Genomic DNA, 24,097 nt, shown 5'->3' with positions numbered 1-24,097 from the left:
AAATGTATTGCCCCTTCTATGGTAACATAATAGGTAATGCTAGGAGTATCAGTCATTAGAATCACACAACATCGTAGTTGGGCTGTGCTAATCAATTTGTCTATAAGTGTAAGTGTAATCTGGATAATTTTATTGTGACATAATGTCAATGTATTCAATTCAGTTCAACTTAACTTTTGATTGGATTCATTTCAATTCAGTTCATACTTTAAGCCCAACATGGGGGGATAAAATGAAATATTTGTATTTTCATTTTATTTCAACCCTTATGGGGCCCTACTTTAGGCAGTGCTAGATGACGGCCATGCAAAAATGAATTAAGTCAGGTCTCTGGCAAAAGGAATTCAGAAAGAGCCAGAGACACCTACAGCATGTGATAAATCACGGGAAGGGGTAACTCCGGTGTGCCGTGGAAACACAGAAAAAGGAATAAATAGGGTGCCTGGCAACCCTGATGATTCAAGAACTCAGTCTCATGAACGAGGAAAGGCATTTATAGGACACGATCAAAGAAAGACAAGCCTGTGATCCAGTGGAATACGTGGACAGTATGAAGGTAAAGATGAATGATGATGGGACTAAAATAACGGAGGAATTTTCCCGGGGAAGCAAATACTTAAATTGCTTCTACCCAGGTTTGTCTGTTTTGTTTTTCTTGCTACTTTGTGCCAAACTGAAAAAAGAAGGAGGAAAAAAGAAAGGCAAGATGTTAGGAAGCTTTTTAGCTTACACCTCTTGAGGCACGACTTTGGAAATGATTAAAGGAAACTAAAACTGCCCAGGAACTCACTGGTTGCATGTGATGTCTTCCCACTGGGAAGCCACAGCTCACTGTTTCATGGCTGCTCTTTTTTTGTATTATGTAAACTTGTAAACACTAGTCTCCCCGCCCCTCGCCCCCTTCCCTCTCTCTTTTTAGTTGTTGGAAAGAACATAAATTCCTTCTGGACATTATTTTCCAGCAGAAATAAGCACACAGAAAAAAATAAACAGCAGTTATTTTTTACTCATTAGGGCATTTGCTGTTTATCTGTGAAGTCGCAGGCATTTGCATGTGTTGGCATTTGCAGGCACAGTTGGATATCGTTACTTTGTCACGGTAATCTATAGAGGGTATTAATTGTGAGTCAACTATCATTTTGCAGCTCAAAAGCATTTATTATCTTCTACGGTTGAGGTTTCTACGGTTTGGGGATTATGGCCAATTGAAATTACAGTGTGCATCGTCTAGACAGTGGAATGTAGTGGGTAATCAGACGGGCTTAGGTTAACAGACCCAGCTGGAGTGAGGAGCTGGGACCTGCCATTCATTCACTCTGTGACCTTGAGCAAGTCTCTTAATTTTTCCAAGGCTTCGTTTCCTCATTTGCATATGGGGATAATCTTGACTTCATGGGATTAGGATGAAACAAGACTAGATTATAGTATTGTCGTTGTCCTCGTCATTATCAGCAATAGTCTTTCATCCTCAATTTTTATCCCTACTTGGTGGGGATAAATCTGTCTTTAATAGATATGCTCTTCCATGTGCTAATACTAGCTTCAGGCTGAGCATGATCACTTAGAGCTTTAGTTCTCACCTAAAATGAGACAGTCTGAGGAGATTGGAGGCACTTAACAGGTTGACCCCCTAACCTACAGCGGTGAGTGGAGCACAATTTTCAACGCAGTGTTTCTGCTAAGCTCGCCTCTAGCCTTTGCTTAGGTGCTGAAATTGAAAGAACCAAGTATGGAGCGCCACTGCTTATACCCGCTGTTCCCAGTTCAGCTCCTTAGAGTTAAGAGTACAATTCTTTCCCCACGTATTTGCAGGCAGTTACCATCATGTCCTCTCTAAGTCTGTTCTTTTGTAGCTTTAGCATCTCCAATTCCTTGAACAGTTCTTCAACTGAGACTGGATCTACCCTCTGCATGACCCTGATTTCCCTCTGGGTTCGCTTCAGAGAGTTAAAGTCTCTCCCCTTAAGTGTGTTTCCAGAAACGAATGCAATATTCCAGACTTCTCAGTGTATAGAGGCTCTGTTGCCAGAGTCTCATCTTTGAAATGAATAATCTCGGTTGGTAAGAAGATTTCACTGCTGTTTTTACATTTCAGATCAAATGGAAAAGCTAGGGAGGCCATGGCAAGACCCATCCACAGCAGCAGCAGTCACACAGAAATAAAAATCGTTGTGCCCACCAACCCACCCAAGATGAAAAAAAAAAATCCCATTCCTGCATCTTGCTTGCAAGCAAATGTTAACTTCTAGTAGCTTTAAAAACCAAGTCCTCTTACAGCATTAAAGATGGCTAGAATAGTTTAGATTAAAAAAAATTTCAAGTGGCAATTATAAGAATCAAAATCTATATGCTATAATTATGTGGGTATGTTAATTTAAAAGATGTATCTATTTACACATGAAAATCTGTATATCTAATTTGGTTTGAGGATAGCATCTTTAGCTTTGGGCTAAACTTACGTAATACTTCTCTTGTGAATATTACTCCAGGAATACTAAAGATATCTTGATTTTAAAAAATAAAAGCAGCCTTGATCGCAATATGTTTGAAGAGTTTTTTTAAATGTGAGGATCAAGCTGGAATATACCTCCTAATCGCGTGTTTATATCTGCCTTAGCATCCTGCGAAGCTCTGACACTTATCCCTGGAATATAGATAGTCTTCAGGTTCTTAGCTTCACAGAAAATGCTTCCTAAGCACTTGGTTTAAACTTGGGTCAGGCTGGCTAGTTTGAGAGAGACACAGTTCAACATTACTGATGTGGGCAAAATTGGCTATTAGTTAAATAACAAATCAAAGTGACATAGAGGGTTCATCTCTGCTGTAGGGCACAACAATTTTTCACATTTCTTCCCCCGGAGTTGCTCTGGGACCAGGCCCTGCCCCTTCTAGTCAAATTAACAAAGCAACACCAGGTTCCATCTTATGGTGTTTTCATTTTAGAGAGAGTTTATCCAGCTTCCAGGCATGAACTTGATAATTAGGATGAGAGAGGTTCTATTCTGTATTCCTATTTATTAGCCCAATCTTGGGCCTGTGATCATAAAGAACCACTTGGGAGAGAACTCTGGTATCTTAGAAAATTCATATAACTTAGAGTTGAAAAATGGTAGAAATATATCCTTGAGAAATACACTACTGGTCTTATTTCTTATAAAATATACAAGGTCTTGTGGCCAAGAATTAATGGAAGAGGGGAGCAGGGTTTGTTAGCCTTGGGATGTTCTCCTAGAGTAGGCAAGTCCTAGCAGGTGACTGCCATCCAAATAATGGGGGTGCATTCTTTAAACATACACAATATGAGCCATACAGGACTATATTTTCTAGGAACCAGGATATGGTGAGAAAAATAGTCAACCAAGAACTGTCTTTGGCTTAAAAATAACCAACACTTACGTGGTGCTGTCAACTCAGAGTTTCCACCTGACATTACTTCATTTGCTTACGTGACAACCTTGCTGTTATTAATACCCCAATTGTATAAACAAGAAGACAGGATCAGCAAGGTTAAAAGGCTTCAGATCCAAGTTTTCCAATGCTGGTTACTGTTGCTTTCCCACTGCATCCTGCTGTCTCTCAGGAGAAGGTCTGTTTACGGCTGAGTTGCAACTCCACTGGAGGCCGAGGAGGCAAGGACAAATGCTGGTATTTTCAGATGGGTCTTTATTATTAGGCTTTGCCCTGTAATAACTGTTAAATCATGCCTAAGGCATGCCTTTTGGCAAGGTCAGGGCACATATAAAGCCTTTCTATAAAGTTAAATTCCTATTGGGAGGCTTTTAAGGTTTTTATATTTTAATGAAGTTATTAAAATGAAAGTTCAGACTTGCATAATTCATAAGCATTCACTGCCTCTTTTAAAATCTCTGCCACAAAAAAAAAAAAATTCTCTGCCACTAAACTCTTCTTAAAAATTTTTCAGTGAAATTCTTATATAAAACATGAGCACGCCTTCCAGTTAAGATTAAAATAGGTATCTAATTATAGTAAACTGAAGCTTCCCTATAATATAATACAGCTCTTTAGGCTGCTTTCATTTACAATGTTTTCACTGCATGTAAAGAAGGTACTATAAAACTCGAGAGTATTTTCTACACCTTGAATTGGCAACTTTCAGTATAAGTAGCTTTCACATGTTTAAGTAGTTTTGTAAAATCTAGAACTTGAGAAATTCTCTTAAAAAATATTGGTTTTGACTTTGTAAAGGTATATATTTTTACTTTGACTATAGTGACTGTCGCAGATATCTCCAACTTGCTATCAAAACAATGCTGCTGGACTGAGTGTGTTCAAGGATTCAAACGCCTGCAAATATAGCTGATGAAAATCTGAAAATCTACACGCTACTGACCTGATTTTTTTTTTTTTTTTTTGTATTCTTTGCAATCAGTCAAGGTTGTCTTTTTAAGCAACAGTTTTAGGTTTTGAACTTAAGGTAATTGCATCTTACTTTAAAATCCTTTCCTAGTTAGAGGGCATGATGAGACTGTATAAATGTAATATTTTACCTTTTAGCAACAGGAGCCAGGATAAGAAGCAGTGAGAAAAATTTAGAAACATTAAAAAAAAAAAAAAAAAAAGGGAAATTTTCCCCATTGTGTTTCTTTCTCTTATTGATCTGTAGAAATTCTATGTATTATAGGGATATTAATGCCTTTGGTTTCTTCCAATCTGTTAATGGCACTTTAATATTAATTTGGAAGGAACTGACATCTTTACTATAGTATAGTACTACCCAGGAGCACATTATTCTATTTAGGTCTTGCTTCAAGTCCTTTGAAGTTAAATAGTTTTCCTCACAGTTATATTTATAAGGGAATTACTAAATATGTTATGGTACATCCAAACAAAGAGATGTCATACAGCTAGTAGAAGTAATGGCACATCTATACATACTGTCCTAGAAGGATCTCTATTATATATTGCTAGGTGAAAAAATATTAACATAATATGTTTTTTATGATCTCATTTTTATAAAATGCATATATTATATGTGCATATATAATTTATATAAATCAAAAAAATCTTGATGTGAAGTTTCAAATTGTTTCCTTGAGACACTGAACTATCTCTGAATGGAAAGGGATTAGAGGGAGTAGTTTGGGGGCTTAATTTTCTACCTTCCATTTGAAATCAGTGGTGGGGTTATAGGTTACTTTAATTTTATTAAGCTTCTCTGTAATTTGAAAACTAAAAATTGAGGGAAATAGTTTAACAGTGCTATGTGTGAAAGCATTTGTTTCCTTAATTAGGATATGAAAGTCCATAATACTATGAACAAATGGCAGCTGTAACAACTGTAGATAAATGTGACATCTCACAGTTCCGTATGTACGCGTATGAGCTCTGCAAGGGTGCTATCACTAAATGCATTCAGCTCTTTTTGGTTCACATGGGACAGTTAATCACACTGTCGTATTGTTGGCTGAAATCAGTAGTTTGAAGTCTAGAAGTTAAGTCAGTCACCATGTTGCTTTAGTTTTGAGCAAAAGCAGTTTGAGCTTTCCCAGGGAGATCAAATGATGTGCTTATCTCATATTTTCAAGTTACAAAGTTAATTTCCTAAGTAAACACTTAAAATCTTTTTTTTTTTTTTTTGTAGAAGAAAAAAGTTATAGAAAACCTCCTAGTTTTCCTGGGAGCATTGAGAATGATATGTAGCAAAAGTTAGGCCCTTACGAACTGAAAAAGGCAACGAGCTGCTATGGTCTCTTGACTTTTATAAGGAGTTAGTCTATAAAGCAATGAACAAGTAAGATGCTGAGTCATGGCCTTATCTGTTCATGCTGGGCTAAAGATGTGACTAGGGGACCATTTTTGTCTTGTCTTCTTCACTGGAAAATGTCTTTATGACCCTCACTGAGGAATAACCATAGTAACGCGTGCATTTCTGGGTTACTCTTTTCCTTTATTTCCTGGAGATAATCTGTTTCACTTTTTTTTTTTTTAAACTGCTAAGGGAGTGGGGGAATAAAGGGAAAAAGAAATCTGAAAATGACAGCTGAAATCAATTTCAATAACTACATATTATGTTTCTGATCTTATTTCTTAGTTGCCGTTTCTATTATACTATTACGACTCTATGATGCCAAAAGGATTTCATTAAATGGAAGAAATTAAGTCAGATCAGTTGGAAGGTGAAGGCAAAATAACCAGTTAGATTGGCAGAATCTTAAAATCTGTAACTGGTGGTTTAGGCGGGGAAGCTGAAGTATATTCCCCTCACATATGTTCCAGGGCCTCTGACAAGGCAAACATATGTAGACACCATCTCTGCTCTCAAAGTAGCTCTTGGTACAAGCAAGTGGCAAGGCTATAAAAAGGAAGGAAAAAGAATGATTAAATTGATAACAAATCAGGAATAAGGGATTAAGGGACCAAATACAAACAGTATATCCTTTTGAAAGTGGAGGTGACTATAATAAAGTGTAACTTTTTTTTAAAAAGATTATTTTTGATGTTTCTATTTCTCTGAGCATTGTTGTGGTGTTTCAGACTCAATAGTATTTCCCCTTTCTGTTACCTAACTGTTCCAGGCTGAATGGGAAACTTGGCAGTCTCATAAAAGGAAGTGAAAAATGGCAAAGATATTTGCAATATTTTTTTAACTTCTGAAAGTTTAAGTATAGTTAATTTATAACGTTGACACAAATGTGATATATTTTTAATAGTTTTATTTTAAAACATTATCAAATACATATAATATAGGTAATAAAATCTCTTAAAGCCCACCAAATACAGTTTTAAAAACAAAAGTATTTTGGGGCTTTAATCCTGCCGGTGCGATTACCTATTAAATCTGGCCTTCCCTATTCCTTTCTTACATACTGAATGGAGAGCAGAGGATAGAATGGAAACTCAAGGATGCAAATATGGCCCTTCTGGGTTGAACAGCTAGTGAGCTTTGCAGCTGTGGGGTCTGTTTCTGATGGTTACTCATGGAAAGGCACCTGGGGGTCCTACAAGACAACATACAATAAAGGTTTAGAGATGTCCCCTTTCAAGCCTATAACTCAAAACAGACCCATACATTGATCTTAACCCATTCCATCTCCTAGAACAACAAGTTTTACTACCGAACTGTAAAGTAGCAGAGAAAATGTGATGAACAATTTGAGCAAAGGTGCCTTTGAGATGATTCTCAATGGCCCTCCCTTTTATCTATTCTCTTTCAAGCATCAAAGTCACTTCCTAATTGTAGCATTGTGGGACATGATAAACAGGTAGGTCTTACTCTGGCTCTACCTTTCATGATTTTCAGACTTTAATCACATCTCTGCTCAGCTTTCCTTTTCCAGACTACAAAGTCGCAATCTTCTTAGCCTGTTCTCACATACAGCCTCTTCATCCCTGTGCTAGCCGCCTCTCTGGCAGCTGGTCCTTTAACCCCGCTCTCTTTCCTAAGGTCAGACTGTAACCGCAGGCACTCCACGCGTGAATGAGCTTTAGTCTGGGACAAAGGCAGGGCATTTTTTCCCTCTCGTATTTATAAAATCTTCCACGACAACACCAAGCCTCTTTGGTTGTAGTGGCACACTGGATAAATGTCTTCAATGGATGGCTCTACGTGACTTTTCTTGGCTTATAATAGACCCTATTATTTTATACTCTTTTTTTTTTTTTTTCTTTCCTTTCAATATATTACTTCTAAGCTTGACTACACTGAAGCTCATCTATCACACTTTGGATTACTCAGCCTAGCAAGGTTTGTTTTTCTTCTTTTTCTTTTGGATTGATTCACTGAGCTTGGAATTTCAGTGGCTGGAAACGTGGATGTTACCTTCAAAATTGGAGTTTCAAGGTGACTAGTAAAAATTCAGATTTCTTTGGAACTATTTGCACTTCTCCATATGTGGATCTCATTAACATTGTCCAGCTGAGCTCTATTTTCCTGGTAGTTGTCTGTTGCAATTCAAGTTTCTTCAGTCTTATTATTTAAATATGTAATATCGGCCCACAGAGTCCCATAGCACTTTATAGGGGCAGTAAGCTTTTGTACTATTAAATCATATCTCCCCCCCATCCCAATCATATCATACACACTGTTGTCCAGAATCAGCCCTTGATATTGAGTAGTGGGTAAAATTTTTCTTTAGTCTTCCTCTACCACCTAATAGGCACTCAAATCCTTTAGACTTGGGCTTTCTTCTGTATTGTTCTAGCAACATCCCTACGTCTCTACCACTGATACAGCTGGAACTACACTGTTTTGTATTTTGTCCTCTTTTGTGCATAAAGAATCAGTCACTAAGTTAACATGCCAGTCTGTACACTGAAACTGACATGGTCCTTTCAGCCTGGAAATCTATTAGTATTTGATGTCTGATCTTATGAACTCATTGATCCTGTCTTCGCCATCTAAGTAACCAAAACCTAATTGAGCAATCAACCAGTGAATTTATATTAGTGGCTTCCATGGTCTAATTTCAGTTTGGGCATGAAGGAATTTTGGAATCAGGTAGCATTTTTGGCCATCTCTCAAACTATAACAGGTAGTCAGCCATCTGTCATCCAGGTTGAACCTGGTGAGGAAGGATAATGCCTGAGGAGTCAAGTTTTATTCATGGAGTCGGAAGACTGCTTGGCTTGACATCCTAAATCTGCCAAATACTGATTCTGTGACCTTGGGAAAGTTACTTACCTCTCTGTGCTTTACTTCTACCAATAAAATAGCATTAAAAATAGTATCTACCTCATAGGGTTGTAAGTGGGGGTTAAATCACTTAGCACGTGTAAAGCGTTTAGGAGGATGTCTGGCTCACATTGTGCTACGTGAGGGTCTGCTGTTATTTTTACTTGTTTAGCCAAGGACTAGCATAGTGCCTGGCACTGAGTGGGTATTCAAATGTTTGTTGTATGATTTGATATGTACCTGCCGGCTAAAGGACTTACTTAGGAGTTTTTGTGCTGTTCTGAACTAATGCGTTTCAGCCAATCATTCATTTTTTCTGATATCAAATCTAGCCCACATCCCACATCTCCTCTTCTCATCTCATCCAAACCACTTATTCCTTCAGGTGTAGCATCTCTCTCTATTCTGTGGTAATTGTGGCTGGATCTCACATTGTAGGATGATCCAGTTTAAAGACTTGTCATTTCTTTTTCAGATCAACTTGTTCACATCTTAGGGATTCAGACTATTTTATCAATATTGTAATTAAGCCTTTCGAAGTGTCACAGCATTTTATATTATAACATTCAAGCCTAAAATTAGGATGAAGCCTTCTGACATCATGGCCAACTTATTATGCATATTCCTATCTCGTTAGCGCAATAAGATGCCAGTTTATTTGCATGTTATTGCTTGACCCTGATATCACGGCCAATTAATTTGCATATCCCTATCTAATTGGCTCAATAAGTTTTTGCCACTTGATTTGTTGGCCCAGCTCCCAGACTAGTGTCTTTTAGTCCAAATCAATTGAATTTGGAGTGGTTTTCTTTGTCATGCTTTCAACACCAATGGAAGGACAGTTAAGAGTGGTGATCATGAATGTATAAAGGAACTGCCTATTGCTTTTGTTTTTGGTTGGAAAAAACTGAAGAAGAAAAGACAGTAATTTAGATATGTGGACAAGGTATTTTTCAGGGAAGAGGATACTGAGCTGATTAAAAAAAAAAAAAATAGGACTTCTTAAGGAAATTCCAGTGGATGAAGCAAAGGATGTATTCTATATCACTGATAAAAATTATAACTTGGAGTTGGGCTGACCTGGACCTCAGCTAAAAAATTATGATGTAGAATTCAAGCTTCTAAAACACAGTTTTCTTTTTCTTTTTTTAAAAAAAGAATTGTGACATAAATTGACAAACATTGTAAGTGCAAGTTGTTCAATGCGTTGATTTCAAACAAATATATTGCAATATGATTTCCACCCTAGCTTCAGCTAACTCTATACATTCCCTATATAGTTTCCTATTAAGATGCATAAGAATAACATGGGGGAACGTTTAAAATGCAATTTCCAGGTTCCCACCCGTAGATATTCAGTTATAGTTTGGTCTGAGGTGGTCCGTGAAATCTTAAATTTTAACATGTACCTTGGATGATTCTGACGTAGGTAGAATATCACATCTTGATGTCTAGTGCTTGAAAGAACAATAGGCTTGTGCTCATTCATGGTTTCTATGTGGAATCTAGTGATTCCCCAAGGTTGGGTGAGTTGCCCTTTCCTAGATAACTTCCAAATTTTAAATTGGCTCTATTTTCCAAATTCTATTTCTAGGACAGTAGAAATGACAAGACAAACCCATAACAAATTTTAAAAAAATTACATCTTGAAGAAAGGAAAGGAGTGCGTGTGTATGTGGGGGGCGGGGCCGGCAGGGCTGGGGAAGCATTGTAAATCATACTGGGTTAGGTGTCAGGGGCTTGTCCACACATTGGCAGTTTGCTGTAAAGCAGTGGTGACTTCTTTACCACCGTGTGCCTCCTTTCTTCCTCTCCCATCATCTCCCTCAAGTAGGTGGTGCCGTTTGTGAAATCCATCGCCCTTTCCTTTGGAACTTAGATGCTCTGGGGGACCTCTCTACCCCTGCTCTTTGCTTTTCACAGTATAAATTCCATAGTGATGAGACAGGTCTGGGGACGGCCAGGAAGAAGACTGGAGGTGGGACTTGGTGTGGAAAGTGAAAGGGAGAAAAGATGGTAAGAGAGAACAGTTTCTATTCACAATAGCCAAGACATGGAAAAACCTAAATGTCCACTGACAGATGAATGGATAGAGAAGGTGTGGTACACATATAGGATGGAATACTATTCAGCCATACAAAAGAGTGAAATAATGCCATTTGCAGCAACATGGATGGACCTAGAGATTGTCATACTGAGTGAACTAAGACAGAGAAAGACAAATACCATATGATATCACTTATATGTGGAATCTAAAATATGGTATAAATGAACCTATCTACAAAACAGAAACAGACTCACAGACATAGAGAACAGACTTGTGGTTGCCAAGGGGGAGGGTGGGTTGGGGAAGGCACAGAGTGGGAGTTTGGGGTTAGACTATTATATATAGAATGGATAAACAATAAGGTCCTACTGTATAGCACAGGGAACTATATTCAATGTCCTGAGATAAACCATAATGGAAAAGAATATAAAAAAGAATGTATACATATATGTACAATGGAATCACTTTCCTGCACAGCAGAAATTAACACAACATTGTAAATCAACTGTACTTCAATAAATAAATAAAGTAAATCAAAAAAGAGAGAACAGTTTCCACCACGCTCTCTCCAACCAGCCCTCAGGATGTCTCTGACCTGATCCTACCTCGTAGTTACCTCTCCAGGTCCTTGACCTTCAGCAGACTGCTGGAATAGGGGGCATATCATTTCAGTCCTTCCTATGTTTTCCCAACATTCTCTTGCTGCCAATTATTGTCATACTTTTGATGTTCTCTTCACAATATAGGTGAACACAAACCATATCAAGGGGGCAGGGCTGCAGATTTTTACCTTGATTTACTTGCCATGGTTCCTAGCAGTACAAACATTTAGAAAAATTTCAAAAGAATTCTGTCCTAGCTTCAGGGGAAGAGGGAAATGGAACAGTCTTTGAGATGTTCTATGTTGGGGAATTGTAGGACCTGGACTTCAGGCCCAGCTCTATGATCTACAAATTAGGTGACTTTGAATGTCAGTAACGACAAAAGCAATGGCCAGTATTCAATGCCACGTATGTGACAGACGTGGAGCAAGATGATTTACGTACATTAGCTAGTGTCTCTAAGCTTCAATTTTCTGAGAATATCACCTTCAGAAACTACCTTACAGGTCTATCTTGAGGACCATATGAGAAAACCAAGTTAGAAAAGGTTTTCTAAATTAGTAAAGTGTTTTATAACTATGTGCTAATGACTTCTTAACACTTGAAAACAATTTTCAGATTAAAGTTGAAAATTAGAGCTTCTCCCTAATACAGAAACTTAAAAGCTTACTATCACTTCCATTTTGCTGGTTCAGAAGTTTTGTCTTTCCTTCTTGGAACAGTTATGTACTCGTTGGAAAACTTTCAGAATTTTGTTTAACTTGTGATGTAAAGCCTAAGCTGAATTTAGCGTCTTGACATTCCTCTTTAAAGCTGTACTCAGAAGTCTCAAATTTCTGGGATGACCAAAAAAAACCTGAGAAGAGTAACTGTAACATATCCAGGGACAAGAAATTAGGAGCAAGGTATCTAGTTATTTCTGACTTGTGAGTCTACATGGGTAGAAATTCGAATATAAAAATTATACAGCTAAAAAATGCAAGACATATATAGAACCTCACACCTTTAGGAATTCTCAACTTTTCTGATGCTTTCAATTTCTTAGACCTCTTTGCTATAGACTGAATGTTAAAATCCCCTTAAAAATCATACGTTGAAACAGGGTCCTCAATGCGATGGTATTTGGAGGTGGGACCTTTGGGAGGTGATTAGGTCTTGAGGGTCGAGCCCTCATGAAAGAGATTAGTGACCTTATAAAAGAGACCCCAAAGAGCTCCCTTGCTCCTTCTACCACGTGAGGACACAGAGAGAACATCCATCTGTGAACCAGGAAGGAGGTTCTCATCAGACACAGAACCTATTGGCACCTTAATCCTAGATGTCTCAGCCTCCAGAATTGAGAGATATTTCTGTTTATGAGACACCCATGTTATGGTATTCTGTTATAGCAGCCTGAATGGACTAAGGCACTCTTCATACTCTACCTCAATTTTTATGAAAACATTTATTTGAAGGGAGACTTACTCCAAAAGTGCAGATGTATATTAAGTTGTGGCTACTAGGCAGGGGTCTTGAGTTTTTTCCAAGTACAGGGCACAAAAGCTGCTCATTTCCTACTGCACCTACTTGCACCTGAAGAACAGCCTTGCAGCCTGCAAGACTCAAGATTTCAATACAAATAGCTAGATTCAGAAACCCTCGCTGGTGCTCACAAATACTTGAGTGCTAGAATAGGAAGCATCAAAGTTCAAGTGTCTACTGTAGATATGTGAATGGTCCAATCAAGTTTGTCACTGTAAAGTAAGAGTTGGGATTTGCATGGCTTGTTATATTGGGTATATGATAGAGGCAAAATCTTGGAGCTATGCTTTTTGAATTAACACAGTAGAAAAGAAAGAAACTGACTGTGTTGAAGAGTAGTAAGAAATTATTTTAAAAAATGTTCCTATTTCTTCAGTATTTTTTGTTTAATCCCATATATTGTCTTAATTTGATATTGGGACTTAGAATACAGGTGTCTACTGATATCTCTTTGTCTGAATTGACCAGCCAATCCCATCAAACTTTTTTCCCACTAAATCAAGGAATTGGTTAAACTATCCATTGGTTGCTTTCACAGTTTGCATATTTAGCCCAAGATTTGATAAGGTTACTAATAGAAATAATTACAATAATAGTAAGCACTTTAGTGTGCTTTCATTTATTTCTCACAATAACCTTATAAATAAGATTCTCTAATTATTCCCACTTTATAGATAATGCAGCTGAGGCTTAGAAAGCTAGATAACTTGTCTAATGTCAAATTGCTAACAGTGGGAGACTGGGATTTAAACACTGGCAAAAAACCCATTTTGGTTCCAGTCTACTAGCCATTTCCAGCAAATGTAGTTTGGCATTTGAATTACCTGGAAGGACATCGTTATATAATTTTGGTCTCCTTGGACATAGGTCAACTTGCTTTGAGACAGACCATCCAAGTGTTTAAAGTTATTTTAATGGTAAGTAGGTTAAACAAATTTGAAATGCAAGACTTGTTTTTTCAGGCCATAGCTCCTTTGTAAATAATTGATTATTCATTCAGCATCTCAGCTCAGTGCTACCAGTCAGTGTGGGCATGGTGGGATATATAAATATAGAGCGCAGTCTAGTGAGAGAAGCGTGATATTTGAAGGGTGAAAACAAACTACTGGCATTTAAAAAAGGAAAAAAATTTGTTCTTTTAGGATGGATCAAAAAAGTCTTCATGGAGTCCCTCCACGTAAAATGCTGTCTGTCCCAGGCACCCCTATGGCTCACTTCTTCACCTCTTCCAGGTTGTTGCCAAAAGGTTACCTACTCACGGGTCTTCCTCCAACCACCCCATTTAAAGCGTCTCCCCAACATTCCTTATTCTACTTCCCTGCTTTGCTTTCTTCATAGCACTTATCGTCTCTTGGTGTACAACGTGCTTTTCTTATTTATTGGCTTCCTGTCTGTTTCCCCCACATTACAATGTAATCTGTATGAGGGCAGGGTCCTTTGGCTGTTGTATCCACTGATGTAAACCTGGTTTCAGAACAATGCCTAACATAAAGTAGGGACACAATACATAGTTGTTCAATGGATGGCGGAAATAAGACTTAAGCTGGGCCTGAAGAATGGATAGGGTTTAGCTAGACCTTGGTGGATGGAAGAGATTCCAGGTGAAGGAAACAACTTAAGCAAACAGTGGAGGCAGCAAATCCCATCGCCTGTTCTGGGGACCAGTGTGCTGGTCAACTTGGTTCAAATATAGATATATGGTGGGGCGTAGTCTGGAAGTATCTGTATTATGTACACCTGAGTGATTATGACTTAATTTTACAGGCAGCAGGAAGCCCATATGATTAGGACTCTTTAAGGATATTTCAAGGCTAAATATCCTTAATTTAATATTTAACTGTTCGACCAAATCATTCCAGGTAATTCAAATTTAGGGGTGGAACTGGGTTAGGTGGGTCGTGAAGCTACTATAATTGTAAACCCTGGCAAAACAGCCCACTTTGGTTCCAGTTAACTAGCTATTTTCAGCAAATGTAGTTTGGCGTTTGAAAAAAGAATATATTTTTTTCTTTTTTATAGAATTACGAAGATTGAATTAGATATGACCTCTGGCCTTGCCCCTTTCATGTCACAGTGTTGAGTTAGCACAATGGGTAGTAGAGGTCATGCCAGGAGCCCTTCCTTCACTGGGATAGCTAGCAATTACCCAACTACACATGGTTATGACTGCAAGCCACATAAATAATGTCCTGCTAGACCCAGCTTCCCATAGCTAAACCTCAAAAATGCCTGTAGCATCTCTGATGCTGCTGAACAACAAGAGAGATGGATGATGGAAGAGGCGTCAGAGTGTCAAGAGGCACAAACTGTGATTAACAAATTGTGGGTGAAATATCTATCTGTGACCATGGGGACTCCTTTCTAGGACTTTGGGAGAAGACAGAACAAATAAGGGACCCTGAAGTTACTGGCTTCATGGTAGAGTTGCTTCTGGAACTCTGAAGAAGGGTGTAAGGTGAATTGGGAGGAAGACCAGGAGAGCACTAGATAGAGGTGATGAGGAGGTGGTTGGCATAGGAGTTTGGAAAGGAGTGTGGGAGAGAGGATACAGAGAACTATATGATGATAGTTGGCTATTGAACCAAAGGAAGCGGAAAGGTCAAAGGCGTCTGAGGTCAGACTTCAAGATACTAAGTAGAATTCTGGGGGTAAACTGTTCTCGTGCCTAAAAATTTATCTGCACATTAAATACTCTTTTGTTTTAGGTTTAAATACATTGCATTTATTATTATTACTGATGTTCAAATTATCACATCTTTGGCCAGTGGAAGCCTCTTCAAGGTGACTGTTAGGCCTGTTGACATGACCCCCTTAGTCTTTGATAGTTTCTTTGCTTTCTGGTATGACGAGATGTTCTAGGCTTGTCTTGTAAACCTTCCTTTGCCACACCTGGAATCTACCATTTCTCCAATAAGCTCCAGGTTCTTCTAGTGAGAAATTGTATTTTCACACCATTTCTGGTTCTGGGATGGTCATGGCTACTAGGTCAGTCTTTGTTTCTCGGCCTTTTTACTGGACAGAGCCAGGAAAAGGTGGATGTGTATAGACACATACACATGTGTATGCATATATTTTGCATCTTAGGCACAATAAATACTCTACATTTTTAAAAGAAACTGCTCATTGCTTTAAACTTGCTCTGTTAATGCCATTAGGCAATGAAAGCAGCACGTTTTAAAATGGGGTCTTAGTGACATGAAAGAAGTAGTGCAGATTCCCCAGGCAATGTATTTATAAAGAGAAGTAAATTTAGGCACCAGGAGAATTTGGTTGACAAATTAGTGGTTCAGTAAGTGGAACCTTAGCTTTAGCATATTTTAGCTGTTATACTTTAGAATATAAAATCACCATGCTGCATGAGGGTGACCTTTTGAAGTTTGCAATATTTTTATTAGAGAAAGCGCTGAATAACCAGTAATGTTGGTTCTAATTCCATAGCCATGAACAGTGACAACTCTAGTCTATTTTTGACCCTGTGCCATATCAAGAAAATTCCTCACACTTTAATGAGTTACTAGAAGATCAAGAATATAACTGATTTAATCACACAGAGAAGAAAATAAAAACAATTGTGTTCAGCTGTGGAAATGACAAGTCCTTGAGTTGACTTTGCTTTTGAGCAAGTATAATGGACTTGAGGACACGGGGAGGCGGAAGGGGAAGCTGGGACGAAGTGAGAGAGTGGCATGGACATATATGCACTACCAAATGCAAAATAGATAGCTAGTGGGAAGCAGCTGCATGGCACAGGGAGATCAGCTTGGTGTTTTGTGACCACCTAGAGGGGTGGGATAGGGAGGGTGGGAGGGAGACGCAAGAGGGAGGAGATATGGGGACATATGTATATGTATAGCTGATCACTTTGTTATACAGCAGAAACTAACACACCATTGTAAAGCAATTATACTCCAATAAAGGTGTTAAAAATATATATATACTTTACTCACTTTAAAAAAAAAAAAAGAATATACTTTACTCACTTTTTTTAAAACTAAAATTGGGTTGTACAGAACTTTAAATCCCAAAATTTCCCCATCCCCAACACAAGCTGTAGAGAATAAATGCATTACCATGAGGATTCACCCTCAGATTTTATTGTTCACGTATATTTGAAATGCTGCATGTTCATACAAAACAGTATTGCTAAAAACTATCTTAGGCTATATACTTACCTAATATTTGTCTTTTATTATATAAATTAAGTATTAACCTAATGAGCCTCAGATAAAACAGTATTTTTCATATCATAAATGAATTTTGACCAAAAAACAAAACCAAAAAAACGGAACAAAATTATAATTGGTCATAGGTGTTGCCTTTCAAAAGAGAAGCAGTTTTTCAGCTTTCAGAGCTATAGGATTGACAACTGATACCTGGGCTGTGAAGCGGGAAAATAGGTTTCATCTTCTCTGCTAATTCTAATAAATTGAGAGTGGCTTCCTGGGTCTCTGTGTTGGGATGAATTCTGACACTGCTTCCAGGCTCCATGGGAAAGGGAATTGTGACCAGTTAAGGGGTGGGGCATCGCGGCACGTGTGCTGTGCACTCGGTATCCACGATGAAACAGCATCAAAAAACACAGTAAACATCAGACTCACCAGACAAGCCACCCACATCCATCTTCTTCAGGTTCTTTGCCTCAAGAATGACAACAGTCAGTTTGCCAGCAGTAGGTACGTAGCGAAGGGAGAAGCAGATATCACCCAATTTCTCTTGCTATGAAAACCAATAAGAAAGTATAAGTAATTTTTCAAATAAAGGTGAATGTGGTTTGTACATAAACACTGTAAACTCCTCAGGGAGGGGGATTATGAGAATTAGAATTTGAAAACTCTGAACGTTCACTGGCATTTACCCAGTGGTCTTTCATTCACTAAGGTGTCATCAAGAGTGACTGTAACTCATTTCAGTTTTTAAGTAGCTCATCTGTACTTTAACATTCATCAAAATATATCCATAATTCAGTGGTTCAGGAGATGGGACGAAGACGACTTTTTTAGAGACTGCTTTCTGAATAGTACTGCAAAACTCTTGGCAAAAATTCGTAACTTGATTAAATAGCTTTGAAAAGAGCCTAACACTTTTTGGGTAGAATCAACTACCTACTTTTTTGTCTTTTGACATTTCAAATAGGATTATGTGTAATACTTAGACTTTTGGGGGAAAAAGACTTGCTTTCGTGTTCCATTAAAATTCTATTTATTGATGAGAAATTGTAAATTCCTAATAGCAGAAAGGCAAAAAGGCAAAAACGTGTATAAGTTTTTGCACTTTTAGTTTTACTCATTTCAAGTGAGGTCTAACTTTCTTTTTCCTTATCCTAAAATTTATGAAAATCTAAGCGGTGGGTCAAAAAAGTGAAATACACAGTAACACAAAGTTTCGCATATACCCTCACGCTATTTCATTGCTATCATATTTTAGTTTCAAGAACATTCACCAAGCCTATATTTGAGCATTTCTGAATAACTGAAGAGTTTAAAATGATGAGGCTATACAGAACTTCTACCTTTTTCAGAAAAGACGCCTATGGGTTCTCCCCCCTTAAGTGTTTTACTCTTTAGGATAACTAAGAACTTTGGTAATTGAACATGAGGAAGATTTTTGCATTCATATTTAAAAACGTGAGAGACGGGGCAAGGATGTGCAGTTTGTTGTATTCTCAGATGCTGGAGGTGCTAGACTGCTCGCTGACATACGGGATTAAGTATATGTATGGCAAATCAGGGTTTATTTCTTTGTATCTTTTCCCTGCCCACCCCCCCTCCAATAGTAATTCCAAAGAAGGTAATGGTTGTGTCAGACTTTTGCAGATAGATTTCTAACATAGGAATGAGGTACAGAAGGCCACAGCCTCAGGTCTTCTCCTGTTGGACTCCTAATATGGCTGTTTTTGGCCTTCTCTGTATCCTGACATATGTTAAATTGGCTAAATTAACTGCCTAGATGTAATCCAACAAATTAAGAAAATGCAATTCCTTTTTTTTTGGCTACTCATTAAATCCATCTTTCAAAAAGGAAAGGGTATCTACCTGTTCTATAATTTATCGATAGGTGAGAAGTAATATATTCAACGTCTGTGTGTGTGTGCGCGCGCGCACACGAGAGAGAGGGGAAGAGAGAAATGGTACTTTCTGCTTATGTAATGCTTTTGAAAATATCACCACATGTGCGTATAGCCATGGTTCTTTCATTCCTTGAGTTCCCATAGCACCTTACCCACATATCTCTTATGTTACTACGGACTTTTTTTGGTCTAACTGTGCATGTCTTAATTTCCCCACATGACTAAAAACCCCTTGAAGACAAGGTCCTTCCCTGAATTATCACTTTCCACATATTTTCAAAAAGTAAATACATGGAAATTGGAGCTAATTCCCCCATTTTGAATTATCTAGGTCATACCTCTCTTCCACTAGTGTAGATAATAGTTACTTCTAATGTGCCTACTCACCCCTAGGAATTAATGTACACATCAGGAGAATCTAGTGGACTAGATTACATTTCATAGTCTCTGAAAACACAGAACGGGCCTCGATAGCACAGAAATTAATACAAAGGATGGACAAATTCACCTGAACCTTAGGAGACAAGAGAAAGGTAAATGAACAAAACTGCTGTTCAGAAATGCTCATCAGGAGGGTTCTTTTTGCAGGAGTCTATTTGCCACAATAGCCTTCCTGGGGGACTGCTGGAGAACCACGTCACTCTAAGCATCCTAATCAGGTGTTCTCTCTTAAATGACGCCGCTCTTCGTGGCCCATAATCTAATTCCACAATTTATAGGCATCTCAGGTGTTCTAAACAAAGAGTTGTCATAACTTCTAGTATACTTTTATTCTTCAATCTTAGGATATAGAGGGAATCTTTAAGATTTTACATATTTAGTTTCAGAAGAAAGCAGTTGCAGTTTGAAAAACCATACCTCAAGTACAAGAAATATGTCAAGTTACCTGTAATTTTAAAGCTATGGGATGGGGGAAGAATGAGTGACTGAATTTCAAAGTGGATATTTTGGGAGAAAGGGAAATAGAGAAAAGTACTTATTTTAGCACCTCTTACAGATCTCCATTTAATTCATTAACTTAGGAACTTGAACATGTAAGATTTCATTTGCTCATAAAATCATCATAATTGGTATACCAAATTAAGCATGTATTTTTATGTTAATCAACTGAAGTTGCTTTTCAGTGCTTTAAAATTTTTAAACTCGGTTTACATAGGGTTACCTGATGTGTCAGCATGGATCTAATGCTCAAAGGCTTTTGACTTGATCCTGAGTTTTCTTCACTATCAGACTGTCATCTGGAATGATAGAAACTAATATTCCTAATTGACTGCCCACTAGGATATTCTCCTTTCACTTTTAGATTGTCTCACTAAGTGGATGTTCATCAGCAAACCCTCCCCTCAACTGGTTGCCTTTTCAATACCCTTACCTGTCAGGGTCACTAACTAATCTGTTTCCAGTGGCTACCTTACCTTTTGTTTTCCTCTAGTCATTCAGCCCACAAGTCTTGACATTTCTTTTTTTGGGTAATGGATCTTCAACTGTATTTTTTCTTTCACTTTTTTCTGCCACCATCATCAGCATAACATCTACCCTCACCACCTCCACTTCCAATATGACCTGCATCTCTACCATTTGCTGCCATCACTACCATCACCCTACACCATGGCCTCCACCACTACCTCTATCCCCTCCACCTCCATTTCCACTCTGTGAGATTATGCCCTAAATACTTCTCTCATCTCTTTTGAAATAGTCTGAGCAAAGATTTCTTTAAGTCATAGTCTCACCAAAGTCCAATGTAGACTGCATACTAATGCCAAGCTAATCTTTCAAAGGTCCAAACCCATCTTCCTGGCTTTCAAGAAGCTTTATGCTTTGCCCTAACTATCCAAATCTTTTTCTTCAACTTCACTGCCTACTCAATCTTCAGAATACATTTTGAATTTGACTGTATCTCCCCATTTATAAGGCCATCATTCTAGTTCAAGAAGGGTGACCAACCACCCTCATTTGCTCAAGACTCTACTGGTTTAAGCCTCACGAGTCCTGTACACTGGGAAACTTCGGTCCCAGGCAAACCATGACTATTGGTAACCTTAAGTCTAAATCATCACATAATTCCTGAACTAGACTTCTCTAATAGCCTCCTGATAGCCACTCTGTTTCAACTGTTGCTCCTTTCTAGACTCTTCCTCACACAAAAGGCAGACTGATCCTTTTAAAGTGGAAATCTGGTCATGAGACAATCCTACTCAAAGCCCTTCAATGTATTCCCATTTCACTTAGAATAATCTGTATTCCTTACACTTAAAGGCCTTATAGATGGGGGTCTGACCCCTCCATCTCCTACCATTATACTCCCAATCTTACTTCCTCTCCTTCAAACCTGTTAGGTACACTTTGACCTCAGACCCTTTGCCTATGCTCTTCCTTCTGCCTGCAGTATTCTTCCCCCAGATACTATCATGGATTGTTCTATTAGTTTGCTCAGCTTTCTGCTTTACATGTCACCTCTTTAGAGACGTTTTATATGGCTGTGCTATCTGAAGAGGTTCCATCCACTCTTAAACACTCACACTACCTACCCCCATGCCCTGGTTTTTTTTTTCTTCATCCTAGCACATATTGCTTGAAGTTCTATTTTGTTGAGGCTTTCCCCACCAGAGTATGAGATCCACAAGAGATGGCTGGCACAGAGCAGAGCCATATATGCCTATTGATGGAATAAATGCAGATTCCCTACTATCAGTTATAGTCAATGTCCTCAGTATCCACAGGTTGGGTTCTCCATGGAAGCAAACTGATTTGCAAGTGGGAGATTGGGATGTGTCCTTTGAATCAACACCTGTGGGAGAGTGCAGAAAGCAGGATGGCTCGGGTGGAGAAGTTGGGCTATGATGCAGTCACGCCAAAGGCCTCAGTCGATCCTATGGGAAGTTCTGGAGCTAAAATAGCTCTTCAGAGATGTTCTAAATTCTGAAGAGATGAGTTTTAGGCTCCTGAATCCACCAGTCTTTGGATGTGGCCTTTCCCCACATCTTGGACCAGGGTCTCCTCAGCTGTGAGGGAGATTCTAAGGAGGAGGAACTCAGTTGTTACGAGTGTCAGCCATCAACACTCTTGGCCAGTGGAATAAATGGCTTCATCATGAAGATGGTGCAAGACTGTGTGTGTGTGGAGGGGTCACCACAGCAATGACTACGTCTCTATGAGCTATTTTCCTTCCCATCACCAGAGTTTTGCTTAGGAAATTCATCTACAGTATCTGTAGTCCCTTATTATGCCTAATTAAATTACCCCAACCATTAAGCCCTAGTCCAAGTTCCATATCTTTAAGTATGTCCATAGTGCACAAGGATTTCTACTAGTAATTAATTGCTTTATAGCCAGTAGTATGGTGCCTAGAGATATTTTCCCCTATTCATATTTGTGAGTTCCCCTCATCCTAATCTCCAGAAGAAGAGGGATTGTACTTGATACTACCTTATAAGGCACATGATAGGGGCTTAGAAATAACTGTTGGTTGATTGCATTGAAAAGAGAGCCTCACCAGTCTTGTTTTGTAAACAGCATGGACACTAGTACTCGATATATCAACAGTGTTTCTAGTTAATCAACAAGTCAACTAATGAATATATTCAGAGGTCTTTCTTTGTTCCTAATGCTGTAGACATGGCTCTGTTAGTCCTTTCATGAAACTGGAAACGAAAACATTTCTGGAAGTGCAGTTTTTATAAGATAATTTCAAGACCCTATGGGGTTGCAGCCGACAGATGAGTGCTTTTGCTGGTATGATTAGCTCATGAAGGGGTCTTATTACTATTAGAGATCTCAGCTTTATGTATAATTTATTTTAGTCAATTGCCTTGATCACTAGGTGGAAACTGCCAGTCAGTGTTAGAAAGTTCCAACTGTGAGATTCAGAGAAATTAACCTGCTCTTTTAGAATATGGAGCTGACAATCAGAAATCACCTTTGTTCTGAGCAGCTTGATAATTCTGATATTTTTTTAAAAGCATCCACTGAATAGAGTAGACATGAATTAATGATTTAATATAGACAACTACAGTAATACCTTTCTTTTTTGAAAAGCATTATAGATACTAGAACAGTATGAATGAATACTTGAATAAATGAATATTTGCTGGCTTTTATAGCACCATCCATCATTTTATGTGTAAAGAGAGGTGTTCACTTTAATGATCTTTGCAAATGGGGCTAAGTTCACACACTTGTTGGAAATGCTGTACTTTGGAATGAGTTTTAAAAAGGTATCTGAATTGACTTAATGCTGTGACATTTTAAAAGGACATATTCTATTTATGTTAATCTTAAGATTTTTCTATGTGTTAAACTGGAGATATTCTCTCTGAATAGAAGGTTTTTTCCTGAGGTTGGGCATCTATTTAGAGGTGACAGACAAATGGCAGTCCAATCTCTCAAAATGAAAATCTAGACTATTTGCATAGTCTCCATTTGTAAAAATACAAAGATATTATTCATTTATAGGAAAGGTCAATGTCAGGTTTTTAATTTTAATAACAGATAGGGTGGCTTTAAATATATCCTTTGTGTGGTAGTATCTTTCAAATTCATTTTATTCCCATAACTACTCTCCTACCCCGGAAGTATCTGCCAAATCGGTATTTACATCTAATGGTCCAGATGGTCACAGTGTGAAATGTTGCTGTGGATGTACCCAGGCTAAAAAGACTGAATCTGGCCTAGTGTACAAGTGGACAGTAAATGGTTCAGGAGAATGAGACTATGTTATTTCTTTTAATACTTATTTTGTGAGGTTACTATGTAATTGATTAACTTCGTATTCATTCAACTATTCATTCATTTCTTACTAAGCAATGATTAAGTTCCATCATAAACTCTTCCAGGGTCTAGTCTAGGTTCCATAGATACCTAGAGGAATAAGATGACTTTAAACAAGTTCAGAATGTAGTAGAAAGACAAATTTAAACAGAATAACAATATCATGTGTTAACTGCACTGAACAGGTGACACAAATACTCTGGGGACACAGAGGAGAAGGTTGAAACTTGCCAGGGTCTAGTGATAGAATTAAGGAAGGAAGACTTTATTTGGAGATTTATACCCCCAATAATCAAAGATAAATTTTTCCAGCCACCCCAAATAAACATCCTTTGTAAAACAAATGTGCTTGCCATGCAAATGTAGCTTTAGGACAAGTCTTTCAGCGTTCCCCTTTCAGCTAGAGCTAGTGTATATGGGGGGTTGGTGACATGTAAGTGTGCTTGAAGAGCCAATAC

At 38.2% G+C, this 24,097-nt stretch overlaps 1 protein-coding gene across 2 annotated transcripts in view; it reads right to left on the bottom strand.

Moving 5' to 3' along the window:
* Nucleotides 1–24,097, bottom strand: part of SYT1 (synaptotagmin 1) — a 192,943-nt gene that overhangs the window by 68,190 nt on the left and 100,656 nt on the right. For both annotated transcript variants that reach the window (XM_068560579.1, XM_068560580.1), the window contains exon 6: nucleotides 17,401–17,518. In XM_068560579.1, coding sequence (XP_068416680.1) covers nucleotides 17,401–17,518 — 118 coding nt within the window. The remainder of the gene's footprint in view (nucleotides 1–17,400; nucleotides 17,519–24,097) is intronic.

Source organism: Eschrichtius robustus, chromosome 13 (assembly GCF_028021215.1).
Source record: "Eschrichtius robustus isolate mEscRob2 chromosome 13, mEscRob2.pri, whole genome shotgun sequence".
Lineage (NCBI taxonomy): Eukaryota > Metazoa > Chordata > Mammalia > Artiodactyla > Eschrichtiidae > Eschrichtius > Eschrichtius robustus.
This window is presented reverse-complemented; position numbering and strand designations above follow the sequence as displayed.